At 42.2% G+C, this 23864-nt stretch overlaps 1 protein-coding gene across 1 annotated transcript in view; it reads left to right on the top strand.

Moving 5' to 3' along the window:
- LOC109928402 (cadherin-related family member 2-like) overlaps positions 1 to 23864 on the top strand; it is a 148791-nt gene that overhangs the window by 51623 nt on the left and 73304 nt on the right. Inside the window, exons 15-19 of the mRNA XM_048593969.1 lie at positions 660 to 906; positions 3130 to 3369; positions 8814 to 8883; positions 12483 to 13091; positions 13896 to 13967. Of these exons, the coding sequence (XP_048449926.1) occupies positions 660 to 906; positions 3130 to 3369; positions 8814 to 8883; positions 12483 to 13091; positions 13896 to 13967 (1238 nt within the window). The remainder of the gene's footprint in view (positions 1 to 659; positions 907 to 3129; positions 3370 to 8813; positions 8884 to 12482; positions 13092 to 13895; positions 13968 to 23864) is intronic.

Genomic DNA, 23864 nt, shown 5'->3' with positions numbered 1-23864 from the left:
CCCCCTCTCTCCTTATTTATTTCAGAACCCCCTTCCCCTCCCCCATTTCTGAAGAAGGGCCTCGGCCCAAAACGTCAGCTTTCCTGCTCCTCTGATGCTGCTTGGCCTGCTGTGTTCATCCAGCTCTACACCTTGTTATCTCTGGTTAATTGCTAATTTGAGTTACAAGATCTATGTTACCAGAGCTATTCTTATGCTATCGCAATAAATCCTGCTCAAATGGTTATCCTATGTAGACTGGAAGAGTTGAATCTGATAAAGTTGCTTGTCTGCCAAAAAAATCTACTGGACTCAAAGTTGAAATGTATTCAATAGTTTTTCTTTGAAAGCTATTATTAAAAATTTAAGCACCAAAATCAAAGTGCCGGTCAATAAAATAAAACACAAATGGATTGGAATGTTTACTTCAGAGGGTGGCTGGTGCTTGTTTGTTCAGTATATTCAAGCGAGAAGTTGATAGATTTTTTGATACAGAGGGAATTAAGGAATATGGAGATAGTGTGGGAAAGTGGAGTTAAGGTAGAATACCAGTCATGGCCTTAATGAACGAAGAGCAGACTCAAACGAAGGGTTGAATAGCTTACACCATCTCCGATTTTTTATATTATTCCTGAATCACAAGTCAGATAATGGTTTATATTTGGCTTTGATAATGACAGATTGCAGACATTTGATGTGCACCCAAATCTTGGGACGTTCTATGTGAAGAATAAAACATTCTTGGACAGAGAGAAGAGACAGCAGTTTTTTGTCACACTGCAAGCTAGAGATGGTGGAGGACTTGCAACCAATGTACAGATAGAAGTTTCCGTCTCAGATGCAAATGATGAAGTACCCATTTTCCAAAGAAACAGTTACGCTGGATTCATTAAGGAAAATGTAATCAAAGATATTGTCCAGGTTCAGGTACGAAGCAAATTCCAATGAAATATTTTTGTTTTTGAATGGGTCATGATGTGCTTGTGATGTTGAGGTCCATAGGAAAAAGGCAAGAGTGTAACACAATGTGATTTTTCACATCTGGAATATTGCAGAGCTCTATTCAGATCTTCTGGATAGTTGGAGGTTTCCAACTGACTTCTGAAGAGTTCTGAAGAGTTAACCATAAAACTGAATGACACACAGAGTCCAAATACAATACCTAACTCACACTTGAGCCTACACATCAGTCTTCCTTCCCGACACCCAAACAACCCTAACAGCTGTGCTCTCAACCTGGAACCTGACCCTGCCCCATCTCTGTCCCACTCCAACAATGGGGACATCAGACTCAAAAAGTTCTGGGAAGGTAGTTAGACAACTTTGTCCAATCTGGGTCAAAAACGGGGGTTCCGATTGAGATCAAAGGATTTGGGGCAGTAAGGGGGATTTTTGGTCCCTTCAGTCTGGCATTACAGGAGACACAGATATGCTAAACAGCATTGATGTGAAGATTCCTCTTCTATGCTGAACAGCGCAGACTCATCCCAATTCATGTTGTTGAACATCAGACGAGCTATAATCCTTATAATCAATTTTGGGGTGACACAGTGGTTCAGTGGTTAGCGTTGCTGCCTCACAGCACCAGGGACCTGAGTTCAATTCCAGCCTTGGGTGACTGTCTTTGTGGAGTTTGCACGTTCTCTGCATGCCTGCACAGGTTTCCTCTGCTTGTTCCAGTTTCCTCCCACAGTCCAAACATGTGCAGTTTAAGTGAATTGGCTGTGCTAAGTTGCCCATAATGGTCAGGGAAGTGCAGGCTAGGTGGACTAACAATGGGAAAGGCAGGGTTATAGGGATAGGGTAGGGGGTGTGTGAACTCAATGGGCCGAATGGCTTGCTTCCACACTGTAGGGAGCCTATACTTCTATAAATTCATACCAGAGACTGATTTGTGTCTGTTAACGCAGAACATTTTGGTGTACTGCCCAGCACTGTAATCTGATAATAGATGGGTATATTTCAGTTTACCCCACTTGGACACAGAATCCAGGGTTAAAGAATAGACATGGCTATGCAAGTTATGAAGATCTGTTGAAACCAGCATAACAACTGCCCTGTATTTTAAGGGATAGTCCTTTATTTTACCAATTTGTCCAGCCTCTCATCCATTATTTCTCAGACAGCTGCTTAGAGACTGATCCTGAAAATCTCCAAAGTGAGTTAGAATGTTTTGAGTGAGCCTGTAAGTGAGACAGCAAGCAGAGAATGACTTCAACAAGATATATTATAGGTTTTTGTTGTTTTTAATTCCCTGGTTCACATGCCCCTGTTCACATACTTACCAACCACCACCCCCACTCCAGACCTCCTCACATTCTGCTACCCCTGGCTCCCTGATTGGAGTTTCCCTTATTTTGTTTCCAAAGTATCGGTTATTCTGGTTTAAACAAAATCATGTCTAACTGTTAAGCAATGTCTCTCTAGCCTTCCTTAAATAAAAGAAAAGACAGGATCAACCTACAGAAAGTTCTTGAGACACTGACCTTGACTTTTTTTTGGAAATGGTAAAATGTAAATCAACACTCCCTCAGGTAAAATAGTCATGAACCAGAACAATAATATGTCATGCCTGGAGTTTCCAGCCCCATTTTCTTTCTTACTCCTCTTAACCTAATAATCATATGTTTTTACATGGTCACACTTAATTATGCAATAATATAAAAGAGTTGGTTACTTTTAGAAAATGAGGTGTCTCATTCACCAATAGTTAAAATTGATCATGGGCATTAATGTAGAGTGATGACAAATCAGTAGCCATTTTATTACTTGTGCGATCTACTTTTCTATGTGTATGCTGTTGCTAACAATACAGAAGTAGGGTTTTGACTCTCATATTGCTGGGACCAATTTGAGCTAGGTTCAGTTCCAATAAAATGTGAACTGTCCACATAATTACCCAGCTATCTTCAGGTAAGGTGAAGTTCCACACAAAGGTGGTTGAATGCATTTGTTGAATTGGCTCAGATCAGTTAACACTTAGCCACTAAATCACCAGGAGTGCTGTTAGCCTCCAGATACACTGCAGCTGTTTTAGCCAACAGTTGACACAAATTTGAGTCATTAACAAATCAGCTTTCAACTTCCAGTAAGTGTGATTTGTGAAAGGCTGTGACTGCTTCACTGTTCTTGGACTTTCATCATTCACAGGCTTTTGACAGGGACCAGGAGGGTTCCCCGAACAGTAACATCATTTACTCAATCATCGAAGGAGATCCTGCTAAACATTTTACAATCAATAGTTCCACTGGAATAATATCTGTAGTCAAACCATTGGACAGGGAATCCATGGATGGTTCTTTGAATGGAATTATCAATTTAACTGTGCAAGCCAGAGATTGTGGTAATCCTGCACATAGCTCGACAGCACAGGTTGCCATCAAAGTGGAGGTATGACATGAAACAATGATTTTTTTTTTGTTCTCTCCATTTTCTAATAGAAGTGTCACTTTTACAGTGTCTGAGTGGAATTCCAATGGTAATGCTTCAGTTGTCTCAAGACTGGAGCACATTTCTGATATTTGACTGTTAACCTTTAAGGTTGCTGCTTAGCTATCTCCCTGTTCAAATCCAGGTCACTGCAAATGCTTTTTAAATTCCACAGCTCAATTAACGTCCAGCAAATCTCAGGCTCTGAGATTAAACAAATGGCCTTTTTTTCAAAGTTGACTCACATCTGTAAGGATTCAGAAAATTTTCTTTTGAAAAGAGCTCTCCCCAGAGAAATATTTTTCTTTTTTTTAAAATGTTGTTGCAATTGGTTGCTGGAAAATTAATTGGGCTTTCATTCCATTATGGGCCGGGGCAGGTGGAAAGTAGTCAGGCCGTTTACTGAAGCAGGAACTTGGAGAAAGGTAAATGGGTTCCATTGTGACTTTAACCGTTTTGTGTCACTCAGAATCTTCAGTGATGAGAAATAGGCTGTTGCTTCTGCTGTTTCCTTGACCCGTCACCAAAACCATGGTTCAGGTGAAGTCACAGGCTAATGTGGGAAATTATGTATATTCTGCCATTTTAATCCTGAATTAACTAGTTGGGTGACTAAAATAATTTGCCTGGTTTCTCATCCTCAAAACTGGAATTGCATGGACTATTCACCTAGTCTGCAACCCAGCCAGATGCCAGCTAGTTCCCATGCACACTAGCTTAATGGGACAGGCAGGCTGGAATGATGGCCATCACCTCCCAAAGCAGGTTGGAGGCAAATTCGAAGCGACACTTCGGTTTGTTGGAACATTGTCCAAGTCAGTCACTGAGTGTGAGGCTCTCTAAAACCCTCATACATCTCCTATTCCCCTCACCTCCCCACCTTTCTATGGTGCAATTCATGCCCCATACCCTCTTGACTTCCCCATGTACACTCCGTATCTCCATGGCCTCTCCATGTCTGCACCATATCCTCATGACTTCTCCATGTTTGCTCCATACCCTCATGACCTCTCCATACCCTTAGTGTGCACTTTGTACCCCATGACTTCCCCATGCCAACTCCATACTGCTGCTAAGATTCCTCATGTGTCTCTGTACCCCATGACTTCCCACACCTACTCCATATCCCCATTCCCATTCTGTACCCCAGTGTTCTACTCCATACCCCTATGATTCCCCCATGCCCATGAAGCTGACATGGGGATCAGGGGTTATAGAGGGACAGTGAGGTACAGAGTGATTTCTCCATGCTTACTGCCCACTCTATCCCTTATGATCCCCCATGCCCATTACATATCCCCATGGCCCCAAAGCTAACTCTTTCAAACTCCAATGCTCACTCCACATCCCCACAACCTCTTATGTCCATGTTTTATTATGTTAAAGATGTTGTTCCTTGTTACCAATCTTACCTCTGGCTCAGAGGCTTTGGATTTGGCTCCAGAAGCTGGCTTCTTAGTTTAGTCTAATCTTCAAGCATGGTTTGAGAGAATTCTTCATAAACATAAGCACTTAAATAGGAGCAGGAGTAGGTCATCAGATCCATAGAGCCTGCTTCACCATGGAATAAGATCTTTTCATGGACTCAGCTCCACTTACCCACCCACTCACCATAACACTTAATTCCTTTACTGTTCAAAAATCTATCTTTGCCTTTAAAACATTCAACAAGGTAGCCTCAACTGCTTCACTGGGCAGGAAATTCCAGATTCCCAAACTTTTGAGTGAAGAAATTCCTCCTGAACCCAGCCCTAAATCTGTTCCCCTTTATTTTGAGTATATGCCCCCTAGTTCTAGTTTCACCCACCAGTGGAAACAACTTCCCTGCTTCTCTCTTATCTATTCCCTTCATAATTTTATATGTTTCTATAAGATTCTCCCTTATTCTTTTAAATTCCAATGAGAATAGTCCCAGTCTACTCAATCTGTCCTCATAAGCCAACCCTCTCAATTCTGGAATCAACAGAGTGAATCTCCTCAGTACCCCCTCCTGTGCTAGTACATCTTTTCTCAAGTGAGGAGACCAAATCTGTACACAGTACTTCAGTGTGACCTCACCAGCATCCTATACAGCTGCAGCATAACCTCCCTGCTTTTAAACTCCATCCTCCTAGAAATGAAGGACAATATTCCATTTGCCTTCTTAATTACCTGCTGCACCTGCAAACCAACCTTGTGATTCATGCACAAGGTCACCCAGGTTCCGCTGCACAGCAGCATGCTGCAATTCTTCACCATTTAAATAATAGTCCATTTAGCTGTTATTCATACCAAAATTGATGACCTCAAATTTATCAACATTGTACTCCATCTGCTTCACCCTTGCCCACTTATTTGACCTACCTATAGAGACAACACAGTATGGAGTTGGAGGAATACAGCAGGCCAGGCAGCATTAGAGGAGTAGGAAAGCTGATGTTTCAGTTCAAGACCCTTCTTCAGAAATGGGGGAGGGGAAAGGCACCTGGGAAATAAATAGAGGGAAGGGGTGGGACTGGGGAAGGTAGGTGGAATGTGATAGGTGAGTGCAGGTAGGGATTGGGCCAGTGAGGTGGGAGGAGCAGATAGGTGGGAGATAAGATGGACAGGTTGTGTCAGGCTTGGGGTGGGGAGATTTTAAAACTGGTGAATTCTATGTTCAGGCCACTGGGCTGTAGGCTCCTGAGGTGGAATATGAGGTGTTGCTCCTCCAGTTTGCAGGTGGTGTCATTATGGCACTGGAGGAGGCCCAGGATTGACACGTAACCGTGGGAGCGGGAGCGGGAGCGGGAGCTAAAATGGTTGGCGACCAGAAGGTGTTGTCATTTGTCATGTACTTAACCTATCTATAGCCTTCTGCAGACCTCCAGTGTCCTCTGCACACTTTGCTCTAAGACTCGTGTGAGCAGCATTCTGTTGGCTCAAAGTTTAGACTGAGGTTCTGGCTACCTATTGAGGTAAAAGATCATATTGCATTGTTTAAAGAAGAACAATAAATTATTAACCGATATAGGAACAGGAGTAGGTTAATCAGCCCCGTGAGCCAGTTTAGTAGATTCTTCAGGATCTTTTCTATGAGAATATTCAGGTAGTTTACACATTCACCACTCGGTCAGCCAGTGCCTGCTGCCATTAAAGATGTCCCTGCAAGGTCATTCCATAAAGTTATTCTGGGGCTTAAGCAGAATTAACTGCAGCATCTATTTCATTATAGCACTCCTCATGGAGCGTTAGACACTCATCAGGCTCTCAATGTAATACTTAGAGCAAAACTCTTTAGAAACTTAAGGCTCTGCTCCAATAAAAGCAACTTATCCTTTGGGGAATATTTTAATAATTCAAGAGAGAAACTAGGTAGATCTATTTCTCCTTTTATCTATTTTTGATAGCTGGTCAAGCAACAAGAAATTAAGCTCTGTGCAAAGTATAAAATTGATCAATTATTCATAGACCCTGTCTTATCAAAGCAGTCTGATCGGTTGTGCGTATTGAGTTTTACTGACACAGTAACATTGCTAGTGGCAAGTTTTGTAAGACAGCTCACCTTTTCTAGATCTGTTCACATAATTCTTTGTCCATTCTATTTTGACTTTAGAAAAATGTTGAAAAGCGTGTCTTTTGTTAAAATCTTACCATCACTCTGACTTACCATTGACTGTCAAATCTATTATCGCGTTGCCTGCAAGCACAAGAGCATTTTCATGTCAATAGTGAGGTTGGAAGTGACAGTTCAATTGTACAGTCTTAGTCAGATCTCATCTAGACTATTACCTTCCACTTTCTGTACTAAATGTTGTGTCAGGCTTTCAGTACCTTGGAGCAACCTTGCAATGATGTCACACAACTGCTTCTCACTTGGTATAAATAGCACAGTGTGGGTGAAGTTAAAAGAGGGAAAAATGCAGAGATAGTTAGGCAGAAGCTTGAAATATAGCCACATGAATGTTAGAAACATGTGCAAAGAAACCTGTGGAGTAGACTGACTAACATTAGGCAGTAGAGTTCATGGAGCAGATTTTCAATATTATAACAATATGATTATAGGCTGGTATATCTCTAAATACCATGTTTTAATATGTAATTACAATATTATAAAGACCTCTAAGCCTGAATACAAACCATGTCTTGCTTTTCCTTGATCAGAAAATAATCAAGAAGGCTAATGGAATATACCCAGAGGGCTGGAGTATAAGGTTGCAGAAGTCATGCTGCAGCTATACAAAACCCTGGTTAGACCACATTTGAAGTACTGTCTGGGCACCACACCTTAGGAATGATGTTTTAGCCCTGGATGAATTTCAATGCAGGTTTGCAAGAATGAAACCTGGACAACATTAGTTAAGTTATGAGGAGAGATTATACAAATTAGGTTTGTCTTCTTCTAGAATTTAAAGGTCAAGGGGTATTCTGAGCAAAATCTTCAAGATTTTAACAGGAAATGACAGGATAGATAAACTATTTCCACTTGGTCAGAAATTCTAGAACTAGAGGCATAGTCCAAGAATTAGGACCAGATCTTTCGGGAGAGGATTTAGGAAGCACTCCTATACACAAAGGGTGGTGGTAGATGTTTGGAGCTCTCTTCCACAAATAGCAGTTGATGCTAGAGATGTTGTTGGTTTAAAATCTGAAATAGAAGTATTTGTGTGAAGCAAAGATATTGAGGAATATGGGCTAAGGGCAGGTATATGGATTTAGGCCACAGATGGGCCACGATTTTATTAAATGGGGGAACAGGCTGAAGGGGCTGAATGGCCTACTCCTGTTCCTCTGTTCATGTGTTACTATGTTCCAGTCAATATCTGCCTTGACTCCAAGCTCATGAATGTGGGAATAAAATCCACACAACAAAAGGCCAAATCTTGTTGCGGGGTAAGGTGCACCTTATTGATATTGGAGTGGGTGCAATATAAAATGAGCAGAATGGTTTTGGATGCCATGGTAATTGAAATTTTCAAGACTGGGACCAGCGGATTATTCAGCAGGTCTGGCACCAGACCCGAAACATTAACTCTGATTTTTCTTCACAGATGCTGCCAGACCTGCTGAGCTTTTCCAGCAACTTCTGTTTTTGTTCCTGATTTAGAGCATCCATAATCCTTTCGGTTTTTACCAGCGGATTATTGATGGGTAAGGGATTAGTTCGGAGGATTTGGACCATAGTCAAGAAAATGCAGCTAAGTACAGATCAGCCATGATCTAACAGAATGGCAGAACATATAATAGGGGCTGAATGGCCTACTACATCTCCTACTTTCCTGAAACTTGTATGGTACATAGTTGTATAAATTACTGTTTCCTTTCAATCAAAAGGTGAAAGGGGAGGTGGTGAAATAAGGTGGAACACTGCAAAACATTAAAACTTAGTACCTGGTAAGTGTATTTTGTTGAAATGAATAAACCATTGTTTAAATTTTATATTGCAGGATGTGAATGACAATGAACCAGTTTTTAACCAGAGCACCATTTTTGTTGCTGTAACTGAAGATCAGCTAGGTAAGAGGTACATTTTTGAGATGGATAAAAAATTAAACCCAAATAATCGAACTCAAATGTTAGTAAATAGTTCAGTACATGATGGAAACTTACCCCCAAATTAACCAATTTCCATCAAATTTATCTGCATGCTATAAAATGAAGAAAGATTTAGTCATTGTCAGGAAAATTGATGTTTGTTTTTACACAGTGAGATCATAGCCACAATTATTTGCAGAAATAACAAATGGGGAATGCCAAAAATGTGATTCCACGTAAGGATCTGGAATTTCCTTCACATTTGCACATAGAGACTTTGTTATCTGGGCATGCACCAGTTTCATAGACAAAATATCATTGATTTTCCAGCATAAGAGAGTTGCTTATTAAATGCAGTAATCCACAACCCCTCATCCCCACATCCCCTTGATCATTTATGCTGACAATCCCTCCATACAATTTAGTTGCCACGCACAAAATTGGCCACATACCCCTTTACTTTGAAATACGAGCCTCTACGTACACTTGTTTGAGTGAAGTTGTGTCTTAAGTTCCAGAAATTCAGATCGGTCAGAAACCCTATGTTCCAACCTGATTGGATTTAAAATTACCCACTTACCTTTTGATGTCTTCTGTGCTGGAGATTCCTGGACAGGGACTTCCTGTCATGAACCTGTCTGGGAATCCTTGAGTCCAGAAGCAGAGAAAATCATGGTCGGACGCACATTCTCTGCTGTTATGTGCCCAGCCATTGTCAGCTATTGTGAAAGGGTATACACATAAAGTAAGTCAGAAAATGGGTGCTATGGGCGATGGAGAGTGGATGAGTATTTATAATGTCAGCTATGTAAGGCTTTATAAAAGAACAAAAGAACAAAAGAGAAGTACAGCACAGGAACAGGCCCTTCGGCCCTCCAAGCTTATGCCAATCATCATGCCCTAACTCATCTAAAAAAAACCTTCTGCCCTTATTCAGTCCATATCCCTCTATTCCCTCCATTTTCATGCAACCATCCATGATCGTGTCAGGTGGATGAGGGAGGTTAGGTGCCTGGTGGGAGAGGTGGAAGGATGAGGGAATCAGAGTGCCATTTGAGTGAGGGGATGAGGAGCAGGGTGCTAAGGGTGCAGTGTGTCATGGTGCCGGTAAACGGATGAGTGCTTATGGTGGGTCAGAAGTCAGAATGTGCGAGTGGCTGGGTTGGGTTCAGTGGGGTTGGGTAAGGAGAGGGGAGACACAGGGATGACAAGTTGGGATGGAGGTGAACACACAAATGAAAATATCAAAAAGGGCCAGAAATAGACCATTTGTCTCACTGAGTCTGCTCCACCATTGAATATGATCATGGCTGATGTATTTGTGTTTTGAGTCCCACATTCCCATCTAACCCCTGAGCATTCTTGATTCCCTTGCCCAAGAAAAATCTATCCACTTCTATTTTTAAAAAAATACAATGACACTGTCTCCAGTGCCTTCAGGCAGAGAGTTCCAAAGTCACACAAATGCTCCAAGGGAATACAAATACTCTTCATAGAATCTCTACAGTGTGGAAGCAGGCCATTGGGCCCATTGAGTTCTCACTGATCCTCTGAAGAGCATCCCACCCCCTGTCCTCTCCCTGTAACCCTGCATTCCCATGGCTAACCCACACAGTCTGCACATTCCTGGAGCACTATGGGTAATTTAGCATGGCCAATTCACCTAACCTGCACATCTTTGGACTGTGGGAGGAAATGGGAGCAGCCGGAGGAAACCCATGCAAACGAGTGGAGAACGTGTAAACTCCACACAGTGTAAACAGCCACCCGAGGTTGTAATCGATCACATGTCCCTTGTGCTGTGAGTTAGCAGTACTAACCATTGAGTCACTGGGCTACCCCAAATCTCTGACCTGAAGGGGCTGACCCCAAATTTTCAAACGGGTCCCCTAGTTCTGAAGCCACTCCACTAAAGGAAACATCCTTCCCATGTGCAACTGATCAAGAAGATTCAGCATCTTACACACTTCAGTCAAGTCACCTCTCAATCTTCTAAACTCCAGTAGAAACAAGCCCAGCCTGTCTAACCTATCCTCATAAAAGAACCCATCCGTTCTCAGATATCAATTTAATAAAGCTCCTCAGAATTACCTCCAATGCATTTACATCCTTCCTGTGTCAGGGCAGGCGGGGTGGGGGTGGAGGCTTGGGGATGGCTGGAGTGGGAGCCGTGGGGGGATGTCAATTCAGGCCAAGGCGTGAGGTGTGGTAGAGGGCTGTTAGGTCCAGTAGAGTGTCAAGAGTCTTGGTGGGGTCGGGGATATATTTGGTGGTGGGGGATTAGGGTGACTTACTGGTTCAATTTCATAGTTACCCAGGAATTCAAAGTTTAATCCTCCAACATTTCCTGGGTTACTATCACAACTTTAAGAGGCCATTTTGGAGAGTTCCAGACTCTGGGACATCGTCCATTGGAATTTTCAGTTTCCTGGGAAATTCCCTTGGAGTCAGTTGTGTCGGGATTTCCACATGATTCTGACTAACGTGGTGGCCATTGAACATACCTTGGCCTGATCTTTGATTCAATTGCTCTTTGTGGGACCTTGCTATGTGCAAATTGAATGTTGCTACATTACTACACTTGGGCGGCACAGTGGCTCAGTGGTTAGCACGGCTGCCTCACAGCGCCAGGGACCCGGGTTCAAATCTACCCATGGGCGACTGTCTCTGTGGACTTTGTACGTTCTCCCCGTGTCTGTGTGGGTTTCCTCCCACAGTCCAAAGATGTGCAGGCTAGGTAGATTGGCCATGCTAAAAAGCATTAAGGTGGATCCTAACTTTTTGTTTCTCCAGTAGACTGGTACAGTCTCCAGGGTAATGCTGTCAAACCAGGAAATGAGGATTACCTTTAAGTTTCAGATTGGGATCTTGATATGATGCCTAAAGAAAAATGCTCCAGGAAACTTGAGGTCGGGAGTCTTGGACGTGAAATATACAGGAAATTCTGTCGATTGTTGACTCCATAGTTTATCATTCATGGGGTTGGGAATGGGGAGGTAAGGGGAGGGTCTCTGGTCCAGTGGCAGGGAAGGAGTGAGTGTTGGTTCCCAGGGGAGAGGGGTGTGTCAGATCCCATTAGGGGTAAAGGAATATCAGCTTCTGGGGGTGGAGAGCGGTATGTCCAATCAGGGTCTGAGGAGTATAAGGGTTCTTGGGGAGGAGTCGTTGAAGGTGGGTATGGTAAGCTAGGGGTGTCATCGTAATAGTTATCTGGGTTTCTAATCGTCTAAATTTGCTGAGGAACTATTTACTCAACCACAGCAGAGCCCTCCAAATTATTTGATTTAAATGGATACTTTCAGGGGGTTCCAGGTACTGTGGAACTGCCCGGCAGAATCTTCAATCTTCCATGCAGTTCTTTCAGAATCTGCCACATCAGGGATTCCAGCAACTCCAATCTACACTGCAGTCACACCCAAAATGTCTCATGATGCAACATTTTAAATTCTACATGAATATAAATTGAACAGAATTTTCACGTTTTGGCTTCACAAATGGAAGTTCACTTTCGTGGTTCGCCAATGGAAAACTTCAGTTTCTATGATATTTTGAAATAAATTAACTGAGTTTTTTTCTTCCAGATCAGTGCATTGTTTCCATATGGGCCTTGGATAATGATGTCACTGATCCAAACCGATTATTGATCTACAGAATTGAAGATGGGGCCAGGGGACAGTTTATTATCAGCACAGAGAAGAGAGAGCTGCATCAACCTGCTGCATGTATCCGGGTAAATCCAGAGTCTAGACTTGATTACGATGGTGGGCCACGTAAGTATAGACTGAGAGTGGCTGCCAGCGATTTTGGGTTCAATCCCAACACCGGCTACACGACAGTTGAAGTGGATATCTTGGACGTCAATGACGAAACTCCTGTTCTGATTGGAAGTTCACTCTCTAATGTGTTTGCAAGAGAAAATGGAAGAATTAATGCAACAGTCACTGCCATTCAAGCTTTTGATCCAGACACTGATGCAGAACTGCACTTCTTTATTAGAGGAACTGAGTGCCTCGATGAGGACGAGGAAAGGCTGAGTAGTTCACTCTGTAAAAACTGGTTTCAAGTGATGGAGCAATCAGGGTTTTTGCTTTACAGTGGTTCAGTCGACCGTGAAAGTGTCCAGGCTGTTCGACTCAGAATACAAGTTGTGGACTACAACACTGTTCTCTCTTCAAATATGAGCGAGGAAGGTCAGTTCCATTTGCAAAGTGGTTTAGAAACTTTTTAATGTGCTTTCTGCACAAGTAGAGATTGAAATCTGCGTGCACTGCTCAGATTTTTAAAGCATTCAAGTATCAAGGCAATATGCACCCAATCTATGCCGTTATTGGTGCCTAAAGTAGTCTCGGTCTCTTAACTGTCTGTTAAAGGCTTTTTTTTCAAAATTTGACAGTAATGCATTGCCCCTTCCAGAATGCTTCATTTTTCCCAATGATCACAATTATGATTAACACATCCAAATCTCAAAGACTATTGCTAGTCCCGTCCACAATGACCCCCCACACCCCCAAAAAACAGTCAACGCTCACCAGCTCACTCCTTAGAATTAAACTAGTTCTCACTAGTATGACAGAATTCCCATGTCTGAAGTCTTGCACAGATAATGTAAAGAAATGATAGTTGATATCTGTGTGTTATTTCATAACGAGGTGACAATCTCTTGTTTAATTTTATCAGTATTTCAGTCAAATACCAACTAAACTCTACAGAGCTTTTCTTAACATCTTCCACTGAACGTGTGAAGAGTTTTCCATTATTAGTTATAATAGTTCTCATTCTGTAGAGTGTATAGCTACTCCTATTAGGAGATCTGCTTTATTCGTATGTAACATTCGACTGTCTTGCACTATCTTCATATATTTACTGTAGCTCATCTGCAATCACTCTGTGATGTTGATCAGCCAGCTTTGTTTGGATCAATCCCTCTTTCTGTTGCCCTCCACTCTGTTCTTTCGAAGAGGTCTCTGACTAAATTGTTAACTCATGTTTTTCAGGGCATATCAAAATAATCATTGCTGACGAAAATGACAATCCACCTGAATTTACCAGGATGGAAAATAAAAGTGGTGAGTAGTGATGTGAATAGTTTTGGTCTCCTTGCCTAAGGAAAGACATATTGGTATTGAAGGCAATCCAGAGAAGATTCACTCAGTTAACCCCACATATGAAAGCATTTTCTTATGAGGAGAGGTTAAGTAATTTGGGCTTATGTTCATTGGAGTTTAGAAAATGCAAGGAACCCTAATAGAAAGATATAAAATTTTAAGGGGGCTTAATAAGGAAGATGTGGAGAGGTTCTCACAGTGCCAGGCACCCGGGTTCAATTCCAGCCTCAGGCAACTGTCTGTGTGGAATTTGCACATTCTCCCCGTGTCTGCGTGGGTTTTCACTGGGTGCTCCGGTTTCCTCCCACAGTCCAAAGATGTGCAGGTTAGGTGGTTTGGCCATGCTAATATGCCCATTGTGTCCAGGGATGTGTAGGTTAGGTGGATTAGCCATGGGGAATGCAGGCTTTCAGGGATAGTGTAAAAGGTTGAGTCTAGGTGGGATGCTCTTTGTAGAGCCGGTGTGGACTTGTTGGGCTGAATGGCCTGTATCCACACTGTAGTGGTTTTAAGATAAGTTGTTTCCCCTTCTGGGAGAATGGCTGTCCATTTATAACAGAGGAGGAATTTCTTCTCTCGAAGAGTAGTGAATCTGTCGAATTCTTCACCACAGAGGCCTGTCGAGGTTGGGTTGTTAGGAATGTTCAAAGCTGAGATAGACAGATTTCTGATCATTTTGGGAATCAAGTGTTATTGGGAAAACACAGAGAAGTGGAGTATAGGATTATTAGATTAGCCATGATCTTACTGAATGGTGGAGTGGACGCAATGGGATGAATGGCCTTCATCTTATAAACCTATGGTGGTCTTATGATTATCCAGTATAAAAGAAAATGGTGTAACAGCCATGATGTTGAGAATAACATGTTTCCTATGGACGTATCAACCAGAGTCGGCCATTCTGGCTCTTCATTGAGAATGAAAAATGTGAACTGTTTCAGCAACAGAATATCAAATCTACTGTAGCAATCCCCTCTCACTCTAATTCAGTGCATCATAATTTAAAGTTTATTTATTGGCCGTGGGGCATCTAAAATCATTTGAAGACAAAGGCTTAGTTTCAGCCCATCTGATACCTGAAGATCCTGGTTTCCAGAAGATGGTTATGACTGGATTCAACAGGCCAAAAACCATCTACTTTCTACTTATCTTGCTGCCAAATCACTGGGCACAGGATTATAGAATGATGACTCTTCAGATTCTAAGTATCCCATTCTCCTTTGAAGGCTTCAGTTGAATCTTCTCCAACCAAATTCTCAGCCACTGCTTTGTAGATCTTAACAGCTGTTTATGTTACCATTTCTTTTTTGCCAAGGACATCAAATTCTGTTCTGACGAAGAGTCACCAAACTCAAAACGTCACCTCTGCTTTCTCTCCCACAAATGCTGCCAGACCTGCTAAGTTTCTCCATCAATTTCTATTTTTTTTTCAGTCTCCAGCATCATGGTTCTTTTTCAATATTAAATCGGTGTTCCGTTTCCATGTTGAGAGAAAATAAAGATTTAAATATCAATTACCATCTTTATTATGTTTTAAAAAATCCCATTTGTTAAAGCCTGTTCAAAGTTATAAATCTTGTGTGTTTAATACCTTTTATTCGTACCTCACGTCATAAACAGCTAATCTCTTTTAAAAACTCTTTAAGTTGTTAATCAAATTGTTGTGATAATTATAGCTTATAGAAAACAACCAGGAAATACAGGGAAATGTAGCAAACAGCTCTCGTAACTGCTAAATCGTTTTTTTTTTAACTTTCACTTACTTAGGCAGCCATTTTTAACTTTTAAAGGGCTGGCGATTCAAATAACTTCACATCATGACATTTCTACAGGATTTATCTGCCCTTCATGTGCATTTCTGTCAACTCCAAAAAATTGTGACTTCAGCACGAGGTCTCTAGTGGAAATGTGGTCTGTTTGAACTCAGTACTGATTTCAAATGACCCTGCTGTGTTTGAGTTTCCCTCGGGTGTGAGGCACACCCTAACTCATTGGACCAACCAGCAAAACTAGGATCTTTCAGAATTGGATGTTGGACTTCTGCAACTGCGTTCCACCAGCCATTTATAAAGGTCCACGAAACTCCCAGGACTTTGTGAAAATCCAGCATTCCCTTCCTAGAAACCTTACACTTCCCATGATCTTCATGGTCCTGAGTAAATACTGGAGCCTCTCTCTGCACTTGTAAAGCTAGGGAGAGAAAAGTGAAATGTTCAAATAAGTTCAAGACTATGGGGATCAATGACTAAGCAATGGAACGTGCAGTTGGTTATACCTATCTTTAACATCTAAGGCTGAAGATTTACCAGGGGTGTTTGCAAGTTCCCATAGCCCGGTGTTGCAAGATAAGGCTACAGGTCAAATGTGGACTTGGCCCATGAAAATTCCTTGGTTTAAATGTCCTCAGGTCACTTATACTTTCCAGAAGAACCCTGGCTTCTGCCAAGGATTCTCACTGTCAGAGGAAGGTTGGAGATGATCTGTGGCATTCTGCACACAGTCGCTTCAACCTCATTGTGTTGCCGTAGCAACGTTGGACACAAGGGACAAACTGGCAACTTGTACCAAATTATAGTTGGCAACATTTTATCATCACATTCACCACGTTCATTCGTTTAGACGTATAAAGGCTACCTTGTCACATGTGGCACAAATAGTAGGTAATACACGTTCTTTCCCAGTCTCTACTGATATTACTCCACTGCTGGCCACAAATGGTGGACGGAGGCTGGAGGTTCCTGGCACAGCTCCATAAAATTCCTGGTCTTCCAGGAGTACTGAAAGCTGCACCAAATGGTTAAAATTCAGCCTTTCTCAACTCTCCAGCCTCAGAATTTTTATATAGCTGACGCTTTCATGTTTGAGGGAGAAACAGGCCAGGAAACCATAGAATCGCAGAAAAGTTACAGCGCAGAAAGAAGCCATTCAGCCCATCATTCAGAATAAGAGTTAGCCACTCATCCCAAGCCAACATTCAAGCACCTACTCCATGACCTTGCAGGTTACAGCACTTCACATTCAGATCCAGGAACGCTTTAAATGAGTTGAGGATTCCAACCACCAAACCAGGCAGCAGTTCCACATACCCACACATCTCTGGAAAAGGGAAGGAGTGAAAAAGAATGAGGGGGAGAGGGTGCAGGTATATTTTGTGTATGTCTCATTTCCTTGAGTGAATGCAATGTTTTTATTTGACTTAGCTTTACTGTCACATGAGTACAGTGAAAAGTTTACAAGCCGCCATTTGCAGCGCCATCTTAGGTACAAAGATACCTGGGTACAGATTCCTGAGCACAAATTCTTGAAAAGAAATTAGAAAAGTAAAGAAGTAAAATGTTCAGCATTACCGGCCTTCAAATGTACAAAATCATAGCCATAAATTAGGTCAATGAAGAAATAAAAGTTCAGAAGCATAAAGGGACTAAATTTTGTGTAGGTGATATCTCATTTTTGGGCCTTGTGCTTTTGCGTATGGTAATCTTGTGCTTTTCTCCTATGAGAGTGTCTACGTTTTATGTACTCATGTTTGTGTGTTGTTGTATATGGCAGCTGTCATTTTCTTTGCATTGGGAATGACAATTTTTTTGCATACGGGATTCCAAATGATTATCATGTGATACATATATAAAAATTACACGTTCAGCCTTGGCCCATTTTGCTTAGTATCCAAATCTCATAGTCTGTAACAATTCTGTACTACCTCTGCAGTGAACTGTGCAGACTTAAATTGAAATATTGTCTCTGTCTCAGGAAAGTGACTTCCACGCACTATTCTCCTGCTTTACATGAGTGTTGCCTGCCATTGACCAGAGACACACATCTCCAAAGGAGACCAGGTCATACAAAATTACCACCCCTTACATTTACTTTCCTGCAACAAGGAGTCTTTATCCAATGGCAGACGTGTGTGTTGCTCCCCTGGGGAAATTTATATGCTTTTACTGAGGAGTGCAGCCAGTAGCAGAAGAACAGTGCATCTTAAGTTGATTACACTGTTGTAATGGGTCTAGGACTCCTTAATGGCCTCTTTGGCATCTGCCTGGCTGTTGTACATAAGAGATATTTGATACCTTTTCTCAAATACTACTCAGCTTTTCAGAAAGTCTTTGATTAATCACAGCATTGTGTAATTGTACATTTATACCTTCTTAACTTTACATTCCTAACTTTCCTCAATTATATAGACAGTTAGTGCTATTATTTTCCATGTAAAGTATGTTAAACTTTAGGATGAATCCATTAACCTAAAATTCCCAGACTTTGCAGTATGTTCTTTCTTGTCGACTATTCAAGCCAAATTGTGGAAATGAATCCTTGCACTTGGCACCATTCATGGACTTATAAACCCGTGTTGCCTCTCCTAGACATCCTCAGCTCACTCTGTGCTCTGCCGTTTACTTTCTTACCTTCCAAGCAGGGAATACATTTATACAGAGCCTTGGCTAGACCACACTTGGAGTTCTGTGAACAGTTTCACTCTTTATGTATTGTGAAAACAACCTTGAAGCCCTGGAGGAAGAGCAGAAAAACATTACAAAGTTGTTACCAGAATTGAGAAGGCTCAGTGTGTACCATGGAAAGTTGAACAGCCTGTAGCTCTTTACACTGGAAAGGAAAAGGAAAAAGCAAAGCTGATGCAAGTCTTAGAATCATCCACGAAATCCAATCTTTTGTTGTATGGTTTAATGTCAACTTCCATGAGTTTGGGTTTGGGACAGGCTGATTCAAGAGAAGATATTAACTAACTTAAGGCTTGAAATTCTTTGTAAGACTGTTTATTACATATGAAAACTAAACACTACAATACATGGTATTCAGTGATATACCAGGCTCTAATCTTATTGTTACATTATTGAAAGACAGTTCCATGAACTCCACATGCTTCTGACCTTTTTTCGAAGTCCATCCATATTGTGTTATATATGTCCAGTGAAGAGCTACTCCGTGACATCATTGCGAGGTTGCTCCAGGGTCCTAAAGCACTTGCACAAACCCAGATTTCTGGGGTCCCCTTCACATCTCCCCGTTCCATTCCCACTGCGTCAGAATGTAACTAAAAAAATGCCTCTGTCAAAACATATAGATCACAGAAGGAAGCCATTCCAACCACTGTGTTTGAAAAAAGTTCAGAAATTTGTCCAGCTTTCTTGCTTTTTCTCCTTGACCCTGCACATTTTTTCTTGAAAACTAAAGCTTATCTTTAAAGTCATGAAGGGTTTTGATGGAGTGATTGTGGAGGAATAGGTCCTATTTGTAGATGAGATTAGACAAGGAGGCTTAGTGTTGCGAGGGTGGAGAGCGTAGAGATGTTTTATGATGGTGAGGCATAATTAAAAGAAACGAATACCAGATCAGGTCAAATTAAAGAAATTCCTTAACACAGAGTGTGAAATTTGTTACAAAGCAAAGTGATTGAAATGGTGATGGATTTAAATAGATATTTACTGCATGTAAAGAGAAAACAATTGGGAAATACAGGGGCAGATATAAATGGAATGGTTGAGTTGATGTAGTGTATGAAGGTTGGAATAGACCAGTATTTTCACTGGCAAGTTTCTGTGCTGGGTATTCTATCAAGTTCTATGTTAATCTTTAAATCCCCCCCATTTTCCCACCTCAAAAGGTCTCTTGTCAAATTTCCTATATTCTGAAGTAAAATAACCACCCAGACTCACATTCAACTCCACTGTCCTGCTTGCTCTATGAAAACAACAATCACACTGTATCCATCATGACTCTCAAATTAAAATTTGTGTGCAGCCCATTTCAGCCTTTTAGGCCTAGCAGGTAAAATTCAACCATTAAAATATTCTGCAGTTGATGGATTGCAGTCAGTGTCAATCCAGGGCCGATTAATGTGCTGTGAATGGTATTTACTCAGATCTTGGGAAATACTTATGGAATACATTTGACAAATGTGCAAATGGTGGCGAACAGATTTAATACACTAAGTAACCATAGGGGACCTTAAAGAACACAATCATCTTACTGGAATTTAAATGCAGACCACCAACTTCACAGAACTGCATAACTCTGGCAGTTCCGTTAAAGAAATCTGATTTTAATTAAATTGTGATAGACTATTGGTGATATTTTTAAATATATTATAGTAACTAATAGATCATTCAACTCCTCTCCTTCACCATTCAGTTGGATGATGGTTGATCTGTCCATAAACTCCATTTACCTCCACAGCTCTTGCAGCTGTAACAAAGCTCTCTTGATTATAATCTTGAAGATCTCAACTGATCCAGGATCTGCAGCCTTTTTGGAAAAGAGAGTTCTCATTCTATGCACACTAGCTTGTGCAAGTTACATAAACATAGGGTAGGATTTTTCAAGTGGCAGATTCTTTTCAGCCATAGAGTCAATGGAATGATTCCCTGGCAACTTCAGAAGCCCCAAAGCTACTGAACACAGCAAAGTGCATTCATTAGTTGGAGGTGTGGTTCTCACCCCTTACCTTGGGGGCTGACCTCCGTCCTGGGAGCTCTCAGGCCAATCAGATTGGCAGATAGCTCTGCAGACCCAGTAACAGCAATCCAGCACTGGCCAGGACTGGGATTACAGCAATCCATAGATTCTAAAAGTCCCAGAGCTCGGGGTTGTGGGGGGTGGGGTGCAGTATCTTGCAGGTGGTGGTGTTTCCATGTATCTGCTGCCCTTGTCCTTCTAAATGAAAGTGTTCATGAGTTTGGAAGGTGCTGTCTAAGGATCTTTGGTGAATTTCTACAGTGCATCTTGTGGATAGTACACACTGCTGCTACTGAGCATCAGTGGTGGAAGGAATGGATGTTTGTGGATGTGGTGATAATCAAATGAGTTGCTTTGTCCTGGATGGTGTCAAGCTTCTTGGGTGTTGTTGGACTTATCCATGCAAGTGGGGAGTACTGTGGGGAGTATTACATCATATTCCTGACTTGTGCTTTCTAGATAGTGGACAGACTTTGGGCATCAGACTCACTGCAAGATTCCTAGCACCTGACCTGCTCTCATAGCCACAGTATTTTTTTGACGAGCCCAGTACAGCCTCTGGTTAAAAGTAACTCCCAGGATGGCGATAGTGGAGGATTCAGTGATGGTAATGTCATTGATTGTCAAGGGGCGATTGTTAAATTCTCTCTAGTTGGAGATGCTCTTTTCCTTGTGTGGTGTGAATATTATTTGCTGTTTGCTCCATTCCAATGGTATCCGTCATCTAAGTCTACTCCCGCCTTATAAGGCATTGCTCCTGAAGTAATGCACTACTGAGTGGCTGTCTGCCCAGAGATAAGAACGCTTTCATCCTTACCAGGATGCTGTGTGCCCGGACAAGTACTGCCATTCTGGAACTGCCTGCTCATTGATGGATAGAATCTGAATATGTTGGAGAAGGTCAATCTCTGACAGTGGCCTGGAGGTCCTAATGGATGATATGGTGTGAAGGAGAAATGTCCTCTTCTCAAAGGACCAGCAGAGGATGAGGTTACTGAGGCCTTAATGGAAGTACAACAAGGCTGCCTACTGTACTGCTCACCCAGCTGAGATACTGACACCTCAGTGGCAGTGTTAATCTGGTGAGAATCTCATGGACGTGATGGCACTGCCATGGAGAGCCAGGTCCAGTGCCCTTAGGGTCTGCTGGAGTGGTGCAAATACCTGCAGTCCATTACCCCATCACTCTGTTTGTCCCCAGGACCAAAGGCAGAGCAACAGTTGGTGAGAACTCCAAGTGCCCCTTCCTCACAAAGAGACAGGACAGTGCCAGGATCCACACAGCTGGAGGTGGAACCACACTCAGGCCACTCAAGGTGGCCGGATCTTCCTCCTGCATCCTGCTTGCTTCTCTCTCTCTGACCCTTGGAAGTTGAAGTCGAGGAGGGTTCACTTGCCTCTGACAAAGAGAACCTCAGCACATCTAGGCAGTCCAGACACAAATACCCTCATTGGCCACCTGACCAAAAGGTCAACCATCTCTACTGCCAAGTAGTCTCCCTCCCTCCACCCTCCTAGCTGTGGAACCAGGGACTACACTGAGATGTAGTGGGAAAGAGAAAGTAGAGAACGCATTGAGGGCATTTGGTGGCATGGGCTACACTGCACTGTAGATGAAATCTCTACAGCTGTTTGTTTCAGTGTCTGTGTCAGCCCAAATGTAAGTGTGCCAGCATGTCCCTAATGTCATGGTTTGATATCTGTGTGGAGAGCCAGCTGCAGCATGTGGAAGCACAAATAGAGCAATGGTTTCTGTTGACACCATTGTCCCCTGTCCTACAACATCCCTATTCTTTCCATCACCTCTGTGTCTAAAAATGTTGATGTAAATGAAATGGTCACCCAAGGAGCCAATGCATTAGAATGGCCAAGGATTGGCATCCCCGTAGATCAGTATCCTGTACAGTGCATGGTCTGTATGCAATGCTGTTTCCTAGAAAGGCTCTCAGCATGGGTCCTGCAGCCCCCTATCCCACAGGACAAGACATTTACCCCATCCACTCAGGATGTGGTTCCAACCATTTCTGTTTGCCTTGTACACTATTGATTTCCAGCACATTGGAAGACGATAGTGAATTCTGTTTGGCTAGAAGATTGCAGAAGTGCCAGGATGTTCACGAGGGGTTGGCAGAAGTTGATGCCAATGTCTGTGGATGAAGGGTGCGTGCAATTGATGGCCATGGATAGTGACTGAGATATTGATTGGTGCTGAACATCACTGAGGCTGCTTGCAGCCAGAAGGGATCTGAAGTCACCAGGTACTCGCTTTGATGCCCACGTTAAGAATTCTTGACGTCTAGCTTGTTTGCTGTCTTTGCTAAGATAGGACGCTGAATATTAATGTGGTGAAGTGGGCCATTAATAAGGCATTTAACAAAACGTACTCTCCTTTAACTAGCAACTCAACGCTGCCTTGTGAAAAACTTGCCTCACCATCCAGCAAAAGTGTAAATGATGCAGCTAGTTACTCCCAACATCAAATTCGGCCTCACCAGATTTCTCACATGATTCTGCCACAAATGTCGCCAAAGCCAATGTCACTCAGATCGTTATAAGATTCTACCAAGGAGTTACATTTTGAGACATAGCCAGACCAGAAGCCAGTATAGGACAGTGAGGATGTGTCAAGGGATGAACTCAAACAATGTTATTTTTTGATTCCATCATGGAATGTAAACATTGTTACTCAGGCTAGCAGTAGTTGCCCATTCTTAATTGCCCTTGAGAATGTGTTGATGACCATCTTCTTGAACGGCTGCAATCCATTTGATGCAGGTACACGCACAGTGTTGTTGGGAAGAGTGTTACATGCCAATTAGAGGGTTGCCTGTGTAGAAGTCCCAAAAAGTGACCCCTATGCCCTTGGAGCAGATTTGAGACACCTTGACTCCTATTTCACGCTGTGGAAAGGTAGGTGGGTGGATAAGCGAAATTAAAGTGCACTGCACCTTAATTGTGTTTCTAAATATTGTAGCAACAGTTTGGCAGATTTTGGGATATAGGTCCTGATATAACTCAGGTTGGAAGAGTAACAAGTGAATTCGCATTTAACCAAGACTTAACCCTGCTCACACTTGAGCCCGTTGCTCCACCCTGTCTTGCCCACTATTAACCATTTCAGGCCTGCAGCGGACAGAGCTCTCGATAGTTAATTATACCCTGGGGATGAAGGGGGACTTTACTGGTTATTTATCAGCTTGGTGTAAAATTGTTCAAAAAGCCCACCTATTCTGCCAACTATATCTTTGACTGTGCAATACTATATGAACATACCATAATCTTGTCCATCTCCTTGCTCACAAATTGCTTTCTGCCGTGAACATTACACAGTGCCTCCTTCAGTCGAGAAGTATCTCCTCTTCAACATTGTAGTATATTGTAGAA

This window comes from Rhincodon typus, chromosome 3 (genome assembly GCF_021869965.1).
Source record: "Rhincodon typus isolate 14 chromosome 3, sRhiTyp1.1, whole genome shotgun sequence".
In the NCBI taxonomy this organism is placed as follows: domain Eukaryota; kingdom Metazoa; phylum Chordata; class Chondrichthyes; order Orectolobiformes; family Rhincodontidae; genus Rhincodon; species Rhincodon typus.
This window is presented reverse-complemented; position numbering and strand designations above follow the sequence as displayed.